General features: G+C 34.1%; 1 protein-coding gene across 6 annotated transcripts in view; it reads left to right on the top strand.

Moving 5' to 3' along the window:
- The window catches only part of LOC134236700 (dystonin-like), a 44,208-nt gene that overhangs the window by 7,576 nt on the left and 22,131 nt on the right, over positions 1 to 14,501 (top strand). For all 6 annotated transcript variants that reach the window (XM_062718874.1, XM_062718875.1, XM_062718878.1 and 3 more), the window contains 17 exons: positions 1,523 to 1,651; positions 3,046 to 3,096; positions 3,614 to 3,685; positions 5,048 to 5,158; positions 5,248 to 5,343; positions 5,437 to 5,559; positions 5,647 to 5,793; positions 5,900 to 5,962; positions 6,068 to 6,159; positions 6,598 to 6,703; positions 6,811 to 6,967; positions 7,054 to 7,124; positions 7,204 to 7,322; positions 7,421 to 9,827; positions 11,947 to 12,111; positions 12,865 to 13,038; positions 13,208 to 13,291. In XM_062718874.1, coding sequence (XP_062574858.1) covers positions 1,523 to 1,651; positions 3,046 to 3,096; positions 3,614 to 3,685; positions 5,048 to 5,158; positions 5,248 to 5,343; positions 5,437 to 5,559; positions 5,647 to 5,793; positions 5,900 to 5,962; positions 6,068 to 6,159; positions 6,598 to 6,703; positions 6,811 to 6,967; positions 7,054 to 7,124; positions 7,204 to 7,322; positions 7,421 to 9,827; positions 11,947 to 12,111; positions 12,865 to 13,038; positions 13,208 to 13,291 — 4,167 coding nt within the window. The remainder of the gene's footprint in view (positions 1 to 1,522; positions 1,652 to 3,045; positions 3,097 to 3,613; positions 3,686 to 5,047; positions 5,159 to 5,247; positions 5,344 to 5,436; positions 5,560 to 5,646; positions 5,794 to 5,899; positions 5,963 to 6,067; positions 6,160 to 6,597; positions 6,704 to 6,810; positions 6,968 to 7,053; positions 7,125 to 7,203; positions 7,323 to 7,420; positions 9,828 to 11,946; positions 12,112 to 12,864; positions 13,039 to 13,207; positions 13,292 to 14,501) is intronic.

Here is a 14,501-nt window from a genome sequence, read left to right as displayed (position 1 = left end):
AAAATCAATCATCCTTTCAGAGGGGGGTCCTCGTGGGACAACATGATTGTCGGTTTTCGTCATGTCAAGCCACTCAAAAGTCTAATATATAAGATATGTTTGTAACAACAAAATATGGTTAAAACCGCCAAACTTTGTAAACTGTTCCATCGAAGACTCTGTTTCCTATTTAGGTCTTTGTGATCGATAAATGGGTCGGTATTTGGCAGGTAAACTAAGGTGTAATGGCGTATTGGGGATTAAATTTGGAAAGTGTAAGAAGGACCCCCTAAATTTGAAAGATATGTTGACATTTTCCATCAACAATATTGACACAATGGTCTCGTGTGACAAAATGTTGACTTGCTGTTTCCTACTTTAACATAATGGGAACAAGTTTATCATTAATATTAGTTCTTGAGGAGAAAACACATCAACTGGTATCAAAATTTAAAGTATCAATGATCTGTATTCATAAACACACAATCAATCAAAATAATTTTGCTTGGAAAGTATGTGTAATGTTCTGAGTTAGTAGAGAAAAATGAGTATAAATATTTGTACTATCAGGAAACCATAGTAAAATCTTACGAGTTGAGGATGGACCTATGAAGAAAAAGCAAAACATACAATACACACTAAAACGACTCTCTGCTCTGAGTACACCCATTCTATTATACTCTCGAACCTTGATTGATACATAGAGAACAAACCATTTAATTTATTATCATTTCAACTGGTTAAATATTTTCAAAGGTATTGACTGTCACCGACTATTTTATAAAACAAAATCCTTCTGATTCTCCTCAGTGTTCATTTTGCTACGTATCCTATAAAATAAAAGGAGTAAATAAATATTTAACTTGTATTAATGCCATTTAGCCTGTTACGTAACTTTTCAATAGATCTACTCAAATATTGAAAATCTAACCGATATATAAACACAATGCTCACATTGATTTTCTTTCCAATAAAAATATAATTATTTGTAATGTGCATTAGAGGCAGAGTGTATTTTCAACAATGAAACACACAGACGTTGTAATTAAATAAATTGCTTGTTAATTTCCGCCTGTAGATTGGGGTTCGACTCTTGGACAAGGTGAGTAGTGTTTGGAGAGCTTCACCAGCAGTCCCCCACTTCTATTTATAGCGTGGGCAGTTCTCACGAGTGTTTGGTTTGCTAGGCAAGATATTGCACGAGTGGCCGACTATTTTAATGAGTTCTGAACCATAATATTAAATATTTTACCTCATTAGTAAACGAAGACAAAATTGATGTGTGTAGAACGATAGAGTAATAAATTATTAGAGGCAGATGGTAGAGTGTGTTTTTGCTTAATCCATAGTTGGGAAAGTGTATGTTAGTTATGTCAGAACTGAAAAAAACGTAAATTAAATTTTGAAGAAACTTCATTACTATGCTATTTATTGTCATTTCAACGTTTCTAAATAGTCAGGAAGTTTATGAGTTACGTGTGATTTGACAATTATACAGCGCAGTAATTATCAAACTCTGACCTGCTTCTGTTCTAAATTTTAGAAACATCTCCAAGATGCCCCTTTTAGCAGTAACTACATTGGGGTCCAACAGGCGCTAGACAGAACTAAGGAAAGTGCCAGTGAGATCAAAGGTCTGAAAAGGAAAGTAGAGGAGGCAAAACGTTCAAAGGTAACACCAAAACAGATGATCGCACTAATAAAAATACACTCGAAGAACAATTCACAACGAAGACTGAAATGAAACGCAAACGTGCATCTAAGTTGTAGTACTTATCACAAACTGTATTCCATGGAATAATTCTTTTATATAAAAAACAATATAGCTCATATGTGGTAGTATTTAATTTTTAAAGACTTACAGTTTGGCTATAGTTACTCCTCTTCTCAGAATGATTTAATAATTACACCAAGTTCAACGAGGTGCTTCAGCCATCCAACAAATCTCGTGTCGTATATTCTCTCGATCATTTGTTTTGATTTGGAATAAGTACAGAGATCTAACATTTATAACCCAATACTGATCTTGAATAAACTTATTCCAACCAAATCAACTCGAACACCGTGGCTCGATAGCTTTTTCATGTTCTTTAACCCAAATCAATTTATGGACCAAACTTCAATATTTGTGTTGGTAGGTCTGGTAGAGTTCCAAGTCATTGTAAATCTACCAATCGACATTTTAAAAACGAACTTTCATTAAGAATTTATGTGACAGTTCGTGTGTGTAGTTCTAGCTAATGCACGGATCTTGTCATGGCTAAAAGACTTCGTTTTAGGGTAAGTCTAACTCTGTAAAAGTGTATAGGAGCAGGTTCTTTTCTTTTTGGCTGAGACAATGAATTTGATGGATATGAACCTTTATGTTAAAAAATCAACAAATGCGTAGCTTCCTAATCGTTATGTCAGAGATTTAATAGGAATCGGAGAAAAATCATTCATAAAACCACGCAGTCTTGATAATGATCTTGTTTATGAAAACGAAAACAACTTGTCGGTTTACAAGAGGTCCTCGTATTAAATATGGATACATGCATTACCATATTTGGTCATAAAATCTACGTAACACATTTAAAAAATATTGCTTTATCAGCAACAAACATTCGACAACCCTTTTTCTAGGTTTTTGATGGCCTTATTTGAACTTTGCAAACACCTGTATGACTGGGAAGTAAATACAACAAACAACTGGCGGGACTACTTCCCTCTTACGATGCATTTAGGACTTTTATCGCCGTTTTTCTTCTGTTTGTCATTCTAGCGGCCTCTTACTTTTTTAAAATACAAAAACTGCAATGTTGTTACAAACAATGCATACCTTATGTGGTCTCTGAATCATTTCATGTAACTTTTTATAATGTCATACATATGATAAATGTCCATGCATTATAGCCCAGCTGCTACTGTACAGAAATTTAAGAGGATCATTTTTTCCGTGGATTTTATGGAAGGGGGATTAAAAAAATCTCTTTATTAAGAATTGTCACATTCTCCATAACTTAAAATAATGAAAAAAATTAATTATTTTTAAATATGCATGATAACATAGCCTTACTTATTGTTTAGGGACAAGACAAGGAAACCGAGGCGTTAGATGCTGAATATGAACTGCTGGAGGTACGTATGCACGACCTATAATTTATTCCCTTGTTTGCTCTAAAGCTGAGGACAAACCACACGAAAAAAACCAAGCCACATTTTTGGGATGTTTGAAGGAATTCAAAGAGATTTATATGTAGGTAAATCTAGCGCCCCTAGAGTTCAAAGCGCTCCTATCATACCTGATCTCCGAGTTAAATGTCTTTTTATCACCACAAAAACCAACAAACAGGACATCTTTTTTTTTCTCACATCAATACACATCGATTGCCAGCGGGGTGCAAGAACGCAGTGATAAAAGTCTGTATGACTTTTTAAGTCTTCGCTAGGGAAATGAATGCACAATAAACTTTTAAAGAGATTATATTTAAAGAAATCAACGATTGTTACTTTACAAATAACCATATGGCTTGAAATTCATAACGATGGGAATATTTTATTAAAATTCATTAAAATTGTTAATGATGCTTGATTATATTTCACTAAAAAGAAAACAACACACGCAATAAAATGGCATAAATATCAAATGTTGCAGGATCTTGCACTACAGAAGAAACGTTGCTTGGAGACTCTTTTATATGTCGGGGAGGTGGAAAATTTACTTCAGGTAAATCAACACAATTATTCCGGTACCAAAGTTCTGAAGGATCTTCACCACGGTCTGTGACCGTGACAATTTGTGGGAAATGTTAATGCATGTTTAAATTTAGAAGGGAATCACATACCTATTCTATGTCTTTCTTAATGCCAGTTCAATTCTATTACGCAGCACAGTTAAGGTTACAGTAAGGAGGCGGGGCCTAATTTGTACGGGAAATGTTTACTATGACGTCACGTATAATATAAGGTCTTCAAAATACCACAAAATGAAATTATTTGCTATTTCAATCAGCTGGATAGCTGTATACTACATACAAACTTACTATTACATGCAGTTTTGTCGTTTGTTAAATCCCACACAATAGTATATAAACGATGCATCGATCGCAATGCACTTGTCAATGTGACGTCATCTCGCAAAAATGACGCAGTTTTTACACAATGAGAGGCTGATCAAGTCACATTTTGTACAATGAAAAATGTCTTTTGTTCTCAAATAAAATATTATTTGCAGTAAAATAAAAAGCAGTTAACTTGGATGCGATGTCTATTTTAGTATTTTATTTATAAACTTCGTACATTTTCCAGACAAACGATACTTACGTGTGTTTGTATGCAGATTCATTGAAAAAGTAATGGAAGGGCCCTAATAAATCGATTTATTGCAAGGGCATACCCTCAATGTATCTTGTCAAAATTTTACACATAAACTCAAGAAGCATTAAGATATTTGAAAAGTCCTGCGAACCTCTTGAAATATTGCAAATAAATTAATTTTAGCCATATTTAATGTAGTTGACCAGCAAAATATTTAACCTGCCGTCCAACAAATTAAATTTTACCAATCAAAAAAGGGAAGCTATATAGGTTCGCAGCACTTTTTACAAACTATATATAGTGTCGAAAAGGATTATAAAATAAACTAAGATTTTTAAACTGGTTATGCCCTTGCAATATTGAAATTTATAGATGACCTCTAAACTACAAGTATAATTGCCAAAGTCATGTGACGTCGACATCACATGACAAGTCTAAATAAAAAATCTAAATGTCCTCAACATGTAGATTTAAACCACATTACATTTTTTTTTATATCAGTGAATTCCTAAAAAGATTCGCCCATCCTAATAATGTATGTATTTTTATCTTAAAAAATCGCCGATATTTCCATTTGTAACCTTAACTGTGCTGCGTAATTCATGTCTGTAAAACAATAAATAATAACGCATGTTGGAAATTCCAATTACCCTTTTTTACGCAAAAAGGGGTGGATAATTTTATTATTTTAGATTAAAAAAATATTTCCCAATAATTTATTAAATGACATTTTCTAAAAAGAGTATAGACGTTTATGTTGGTTCATATTCAGAATGTTCAGACTGAGTTCGAGGATCGAGCGCTTTACCTCACAGAAAGAAGGAAAGTTTTCGAAAGCATGTACAGAGAAGACACGGTGGAGGCTTCCGCCAGAATACACAGGGTAAAAGAACGTTATAAATAAAACTGATACAAACCTATTCGTGACTTTATCTCTATATGATGTTTTCAAATTACCGTGTTCATTTTCAGGATTGTACCTATGCTTTAAGAGGAACTTGGAACTGGATGTCCCAGGTTACAAAGTGTCTTCAGATTCACATGACCAACGCCGGTGATTATCACCAGGTACATGTAACTCCCAAAAACTTGTGCTAGTTCGTTTGATAAATCATTATTAGATGGAACATTGATAAACAAAGTTGTTACCTTCCATTTCAGTTCTTCCATGATGTACAGTTTCTGGATGAAGACTTGAGCCTCTTTTTAAATTTAATGAATAGCGATTCCATGCGCACGCGCGTAGAAACCCAGGATGCAGAAGTCATGGGAAAACATATGAGGGTAAATTTTCAACATACGATCCATTCTTCTCAAAAGTAATCCATTCCTTGCACAAAATAAAATATATGTGAGATTTTTTTTATGTAGAGCATCACAAACAAACTGCTAGACTTCCAATGTCGTATTGACAAATTAAGTAACCAAGCCGGTGAAATTTATCCCATCCACCTCAGAAGAGAATCCTGTTCTTATCCACTGAAAGCCAAATCTCTTGTCTTCTACTGCCATGAAGAGGTAAACACGTATCCTATGTAACAATTCAGAGCCTTTAATGGAGTCTTTCATTGTTATTCTACTCTGTATCACAAACTAATCAAGCCCTTCTTCCGAATCCTTTAAGGTCAAGTTGGAAATTGGAGAGGAAGTGTTGATTTTGGACACATCCGACCAGGACAAGTGGCAGGTGTGTATGAATGACAGAATTTCTCTATGTTTCATTTCACTTTGGTCATTTAATACGCATGTTGAGAAGTATTCAGATTTCTGATCTGCATTTAATCTGTTGTAGATTCGCTGTAAAAACGGTTCAGAATCAGAAGTACCAGGAGCCATTCTAGTGATACCCCCTCCCGATAAAAAAGCTGTCCAGCAAGTTCAAAGGTATTTAGTAATTTTCAGAAAAAATAAATCAAGGAAAGCCTAAAATGTTATTGTTTTAAATGCCAAACCCAAAAGGAAATATATTGAAACATTTAATTTAAATCAATACATCATATAAATTTATTTATGACGTTTGCATTTTTGTGAGACGTGACATAATCAATAAGCTATCCAATGACTTGTAATATTGATTTTTGGTACTGCATGTAGACGAAAATGTGATTCAGATTAATACAATTAGCCTAATATACCTTTTGTAGCGTTTACGTTGTATTTATTTAATTATTAATTTTGTTTTAAAGTAATTTCGTAAAATTTGCGTTCAAGCCCACAATAACAGCTTTAGAAAGGCAACAGTTTTAATTTTTTGAAAGAAGATAAGAGATGCTTATTGTTATATCTGTATATCATGACTTTGATTTTGTATTTCACCTTCAGAATCAAGGAACAGCTTGTGATTCACTGGGACACCACCCTCAGACGTCTTCGAACGCAGCTCATCCAATTCATCTCTAACAACATCAAAGACACACAGGAAAAAGAGGTCTAAACACTACCTTGCTACTGGAATACATTTTAAAATCGCGACGATTTAATGTACTGAGATGAATTAGCTAGTTAATAAATGTAAATTTTACAATTTTCCTGCAGCTTTCGCGAATATCTTCCGGACAGAAGGCGGAGTTGATGAGGTTAATGAACGAAGCCGTGCAACTTCTCCGACCATTGTCTATTGAAGATCCAGACTTCAAAGTTATGATGGCAAACGTTACAAACTTCAGAAAGATCATCAGTCAAATCAAATCAGGTGCGTAATTTCACATGCATGTAAATTATCATATTAAGCATTTGCGAAAAAGACATGTCATTGAAACATACATTATTTCTTCAAAGGTGATAAAGATTACACCAATGGGACTACACAAAAATGGCAGGCAAATGCCAGGGTACTGGTTCACTATAAGGTTAGTATCCAGTCTTACTTTGTTTACTAGTATTGTACACATTTAAACATATAAGATTTTTATATGTTTTGTTTATTAGGAGTTTTTGACATATGCAAAGACGTATAAACAAGGACTCTCAGAATCCAGAGAACAAGAAAAACTACTACTGAAAGGAGCTGGTCAACGTATTTATTCCTCAAAAGCATATTTCGAAAGGTATATACTATGCTGTTTTTCTCCATTTTCATCTTTTTTATAAAAATTCTACAATCCTGTCCTGCAAGATTGTGAAAATATTTTTTCATTCTCTTTAGAACTTTGCCAATGGTGGAAGTTGACACCACATCCCGTGACACTGTACTCACAAGTGTTAAAGCAGAAATGATCATTCATGAAAGGCAGAAAGGTAAAAGACCAAAGCCTCCACCACGCCGAAAAAGACAATTGAAAAAAGTTATGTCATCAGCACTACCAAGTGATGTTAGCAGTGATCTACCAGAATGCTCAGAAGAAGTACAAGGCTTCACAATCACTGGCGTGTTGGATCCAAGATCCAAACAGCGGTTGACAGTGTTCCAAGCCATGGCTCAGGGAATTCTGAATCAGGCTCACGGAACGTACACTGACCCAACCACTGGTAAATCTATGTCCATCCCAGAAGCCATTCATAAGGGACTTATTACAGTGGATACAAGGGAGAATCTCCCTAATGGGCATTCACAAGATGATGGATTTTCACCAATGAGGAACACCTTAGAGACTGAGATATTCCCCGTTGCAGGGGTAATAGATCCACGAACTGGGGAATGGATTGGAGTAAAAGAAGCAGTTTCTTTAGGTATTCTGGATCCTAAATCAGGAAAATACAGGAATATTGTGACAGGAGAAGAGTGTGATCTTTTAGAGGCTGTAAAGAATGGGTACCTTGTGGTTGATCCTGCAGTACTTGAAGATGCTGAAAAGAAGGAGTGCTTCACATTTGTTGATTTTGCAGATGTTGGATTCAGGGTCACTGGTGTTGTGGATCCTGCTACAGGAGATGAAATACCTCTTAAACGTGCTATGACAGACGGAGTCATCGATCTTGGTAACTCATTGTATAGAAATCCCCATACAGGAGAAACTATTGCAATTGAGGATGCTATCAGACAAGGCTTGATTAGGGGGCATTACCTTTCTCCAGGAGAGACTGCAAATGGGGGATCAGACGTGATGATTCTCAAACAGTTACAACTGAAGAATCAGCGGTTTATTCCTGGAGATCTTGAAGGTGCAGACACCGTTGATGGATACAAACAAACGCCAAATTCTGTTATGTTCAATAAGCTGCGTGCTAGACTTAATCCAGAAGAACAAACTGTTATAGATCCCAGCGAATTCTCAAGCATTTCACTGCAGGAAGCTTATGAAAAGGGTGTGATTGACTTTGCAAAAGGGGAATACAAATTGCCAAATGGCGAATGCTTGTCTTTAGAACAAGCAGCTACCAGGAACTTCATCGAACCTTTATTATTGCAAGAAATTTTGGGGATTTATAAAGATTGTAGCGTTAAACACTTGACAAATGAAGGAAAGTTCGATCCAGAAACCGGTCTTGTCTTAGACCCAGCCTCTGGAAATTCAATGTCTCTCCAATCAGCAATCGATCAGAGAGTAATTGATCCTAATCTTGTGTATTTCTATGATGTACCTTCACAAAAACTCATGAATCTTGCAACAACCATTGAAAACGGTTCATATGATCCATCTACAGGTAAATACAAGAACAAAAAGGTTCCCCAGGCTATATCTTTGGAACAGGCTGACAAAATGGGAGTAGTTTTATGTGATATTGATCCCGAAAAACTGACCTTGGATGCAAAGACGTTAGAACGACTTCAAAAAGTGATGGACACAAGCATTCCTGTAATGTCTGCGCCATATTCCGATAGCAGCAGTTCTTTGGAAGAAGCCATCAAGGCAGGATCTATGGATCTTCAGAATGGTATAGTAAAAGACCTTCGTTCAGGTGAAGTGATGTCTTTAGCTGAAGCAATGCAAACTTCCAAAATAGAACCTTCAGCTGCTAAGAACTTACTTGATGCTTTGAATAAACTCTCACTGAATGAAATGATTCAGAAGGGCCAGATTAATCCAGATAAAGGTCACTTTATTCCTGGAGATCGATCCAGACCAATCACCATCCAGGAGGCTATAGATCGAGGTCTTATACATCCTGAAACTGTATTTGTTGTGGACAAGGAGAATAACAACATTCTCTCTCTCGAAAGTTTGATCAAATCTGGACAGTTGGATCCCAAAACTGGAATGGTGATAGATCCTAAAACAGGAAGGGCTATGTCTCTGTCAGAAGCTATTGCTAACGGCATTATTGATAGCAAAATATCTGCGGATGACTTTGTTGATACCTCAGTAACCCTGAAAGACTTAATAGATTCCAGCAAAGTCAACCCAAGGTCTACAACTTTCGTGGCACCAAATGACCATAAAATGTCTCTCAGAGATGCATTGGCCAATGGCTTCCTCACCATGAATTCCAACGTAAGGCTGGACCCAGAGACTGGGTGTGTGGTGCTCGCTGCTGATGAAGAAATTGTACAGGCTTTGGTTGAAGTGAAGGAAAACTCGGACTGGATGACTGAAACGGAAAAGAAACTTGCATCACAGAAGAAACCACATCAACGATTGGAAAAACTGCAAGAACAATCAAAAGAAATAAAGGTGAGAATTTGAATATAAAGCTAAGTAAATTTTCGCAACATCTTTGATTCAAGCAAGTAAACTTTTTTGCGATTCCTTTCATCATACAATTCAATCAGGGAGTACAACATTTTTTTTTTGAAAATTCAAATTGCAAAGGCTAGTTGAGCGCGAAAGATAGTTTACAATGAATCAAAATTATTTTAGAATCAACATTTTAGCTCTGCGTTTGGTATAAGATGGAATGACATTTTTAGTAGGCCAGTGAATTTTGTCTCACACACAGTTTGTCAAAACAAAACAAATAGGCCTTGTAGTATAACACAAAAGTCGTTGATAGTTGATCGGTCTTATGATTAATATCGAAAGCTTGATCAGCCTGTTTATTGTCCGTATTCTACATTTTTCTCATTCCTGCAATTTACATTTTCCTTACCTACGATAGAGGAAAAAAAAGAAATCAGAAAAATGTTAAAATTATAAATGTAAAAAGATACAGGTAATGTTATATAAGGTGCTTGATAAGTGTGTATTCCTTTAGCGTTGGTGTCATTCCTGTCCTCGAGGGTCTAAAGCTGTCACCCTCGCCCATATGTTGGCTCTGTTTGACCTCTCTGTTTCATGTATGTGCCTCTTGTATAAGAAAAATACCATTACAAGGCGTTTTTAATATTTAGTTTGGAAAGTTATTAAAACAGTTAGAAAACAGTAAATCGAAGAATGAAAGGATGCATAGGAGTTACTTACCTGGCCGGTTATGACCATAAGAAATGATATGGATTCGTTTGTGAACAATTTACAATTCTCATGGGAAATTACACGTTGTAAATACATCACGTAGTACCATGTGAATTCTGAATACACGGAAATCTGGAACGGGCTATTGATAATAAACGCAACAAAGGGTAGATGATGAAATCTTCTGATATCTCTTGAGAATGATGAAACTTGTCAAAAAACGTAAGATCTATAGGGTATCTGAGCGATATAAATGTGTCAAAGAGGAAGAGCCCGTGTTAGTTTCTCTAAAGTTCAACAAAGAAGTAAGTGAACATTACCTTTATTTATCTTCATCAGTGATTTATAAAGAAATATCTTCAAAATCCAAAAAAAAAATCATATGATAAAATTTTGAAGTGTTTAAAAACAGTATTTTTAATTAAAATTTGAGATAAATTAACCGAAAAGTGCACAATGTAATAGGTTTTACCTTGTGACAAGTTAAAATATAACGAGTTGCTTGAAAGCAAGAAGATTTTCTGTATATGGACACAAATTTACTTTTCATTCAAATGTTTTGCATCAGCTTTGATTGTAGAAACGTTAAGCTCTATACAAGTGTGACGGCTTTACTCCTTTTGATGATAGAAACGGACAAAGTGGTACAGGTTTTACAAACAATCAATTACGATGATTAAAACAAGAACTTTGCTTAAAGCAATTGATCACGGAGGGAAATGCATTTTGTATCAATCGCTTATTTCAAGATACATGTACATTGTACACACTGGATCAAAACAGTACCTACGTATATTTATTTGAGACATATTATGACTGGACTTAGCTATCTTCTAATAAGCATGCGTAATACAATGAATACCAACATTTAAACCATGGGGTTAAATAGAGTGCGGCTTAATCAGCAAAACAAAATGTTCTTTGCCACTTTTTGGGGGTGATTCTCTTATGAGAAGCCATTATACATACCAATCCTCACTTATGTAACTGCCTCTGATCTCGCTTCTTTTTTCTGGATTATTTTGTGTAGCTCTTTCATCAGATGACAATAAGTTTGGTCCTCTAGTTCATCTAAGTATCTTTTATTGGGATTTAAGTTCAGAAAACTGTCCTTATTCACCTGTTTGATGATCTGGACGGAATATGTTGGACATAGATAGGGTACTGTTGTATTTTAGATGATTGTCATCTTTATGACTTAGCGATTGGATTATATTCCTGTCGAACTTGGGTATTAGAAGACAAAACTTCATTGTTTTAATTAAACCACTGTCGACTTGTATACCTTTAAAAGATAAGAAGGTGATGATCAGAGTTAATTTTTTTGCATTGTTAGAATGATTAATGATGAAATTATGATTTATGTTATTTAATATCATTAATAATTATGTTCTACATACAGTTTATGCAAGAAGATATGGTGAGGCGAAAGGCTGGTGTGACCTCGTCCATCAAGCAGGCAGAAGAGCTCATCGATAACAATCAGACGGACCGGAAGGAAGATGGCGCTCAGCAGATCCAAAAACTTCGTTTCAACGTGTCTGACCTCAAAATCAGGTTCAATGCTGTAGGTATTTGACCGTATCTGGAGTGGTTAAAAATTACAAATTACAAGTGCAAAATTTTAATTTCATTTAATATTTGTATTTTTTTTTTAATTATTTTTTAATGAACGAAAGAAGCAATTTTTTAAGTGTAAATAAATATTGAAAAGATAACAAAAGATTATGTGTATATGCTACTTGTTGAACTTCAAATCTTGTAACTATCATTTGTCATAATTCATAAAGTATTTTTATATTTGCATGCTTAATTTGAATTTAGAAGGTTAGACATCATGAAAAAAAACTTTATAAAGCTGTTTTACTCAATTAACTTCTTTTATCGAAAAAGTTTTTCATCCTAGAATTTTAAATTTTGTTTGAAATGCATCTGATAAAAAATAGAGAATGATAACTATTAGAAGTCGACCCGCTACAATTTTCTGTGCATGTTGTTTAGATATTCTTATAGGTTTGAATACAGATTATAATATAAATTGATATTTTTATTTTAAAAGATATATTTTTCGCGGTTTTAGGCAAAAATAATACACATTTGTTTAGAAAAATACGATTTGTGTAGAATAACATATTTCTTTATGAAATCGATGTAAAAAAAAGCACATTTACGTGAATGTTTGAAGTCTTGAAATTGTAAATCCAAGGAAAGCTAGATTAATATATTTTAAAGAAATCCAAGAAAAGTTCACATTCCCTTCTTGTGAGTTTACATATATTTAAGAATAATACAATGTAGATTGAATTTGTTTCCTTTCAAGGCTTTTGGTGAAACTGAAAGCAGACGTAAGCGTTTCCAGAAAATGACAGAGGACTTAGAACAGTTCTACAAGACATTACAAGAGATTGACCAATGGTTGGACCAAGCAATAGAGAAGTCACGTGACCTTCAATCTTCCAAAGATAACATTTACAACCAATATAATGATTTTAAGGTATCAATATAATGTTCCAATTGACAACTATATTTTGTCAGAATAAGATTTTTTGGTGTTTATCAAGTTAACATTCATATTTAACAAGAGAAATCATTGAATATCAAAGGTTTTCTTATATCCTATAAAATTGACAAGTTTGAAAAAATCTTGTATGGTAATTTTTTAGGAATTTGTTGAAGAGTTACAAGGAAAAGAAGTTGAAATTTCGGGCTTTATTAAGATGGCTGATGATTTCCGAGATACAGCACAGGTAATTGATGCATAATAAATACAAGTTTACCTATACATGTAATACATACTTATATTAATAGATTATATATTCAGAAAAATTAGTTTCCCTGCTTTTTACCAAATGACTTGATCAAAAACTGTTAAATGACTTACTTTCCTTGAATGAAAAAATATCGTTTCTTCCTGTTTTGGCTTGGTATTTGAAGAAAACTCAAGAAACTGTTGCCTGACATGAAAATATTTTGTGAAGGACTTGAAATCGCATGTCTCTCCTACAACACGAAAACAATGAAAATTAAATTACAACAAAAGACTGATTTTAAAGTTCCTGATATTAAAATTAGAGATATAGATAGCCTATTAAATTCTTGTATCTTGTATATTCTTATATACATCGCATCTGAATTGAATTTAGATTTTATTTTAATATCTGGTATAGATACTCAGTAATCGCAATTTTTCTGAAGAACATGTATTTTTGCCACACATGTAGATTTATGAAGTCGTTCATTTCTGTGGGTTAAGAAAATAAATCTGATTTTTAAAATACTTTCATCGTTTTCATTTCATTATAAGATTTTTAAAAAATCCGGTTTAGATTCATATCAGTGGGTAATACTATCAAAGAAATAGAAGTCCGATTAATAACCGTGACGGGACTTTAAATATTCACAATAATCTCTTCCATTTAATTGATTTTCTATATCTAGACCTAATAATATACCATAAGTTGAGAAATACTAATAAAGGGTCTAAAATGACACTTGTATGGAAGTGAAAAAAATGAATGAATGCTTTTAGGAGAAATGATGTTGGGTAGATCTGGTGTTGGGATAAAATTTATTTTTGTTTGTTTTTTAAGGTGGCGTTAAACCCCTCTTCACTAAATTTGGTCACAGCATATATAAATAAATGATAAATACTTACCATGTTTCGAATCATTGGCTCTTTAATGTTTTAAATCACTGATGTAGGATATCGGATATTTTACACACAGAGATGTGAGATATACGAGGGTAATGATTATTAAGCATAAAAAAGATAGCGGGTGGCGACATGGGTTGAGTCTCGGGTGATTGTTAACACATTTTCAGTTGGATAAGTTCTGTAATGGCGGTTGATTTACATGACGTGCAATGTCAATCAATCGAGGAAATATTTGAGGTAGGAAATATTAATATGTTGTCTTAAATGTATGAATATGCTCTGAAAGAGAGTGTAATACCTTA

This window comes from Saccostrea cucullata, unplaced genomic scaffold, assembly GCF_032062105.1.
Source record: "Saccostrea cucullata isolate Sc308-1 unplaced genomic scaffold, CSIRO_AGI_Scuc_v1 ctg122, whole genome shotgun sequence".
NCBI lineage: Eukaryota > Metazoa > Mollusca > Bivalvia > Ostreida > Ostreidae > Saccostrea > Saccostrea cuccullata.
Note: the sequence above shows the minus strand (reverse complement) of the source record. Positions and strands in the feature narration are given on the sequence as shown.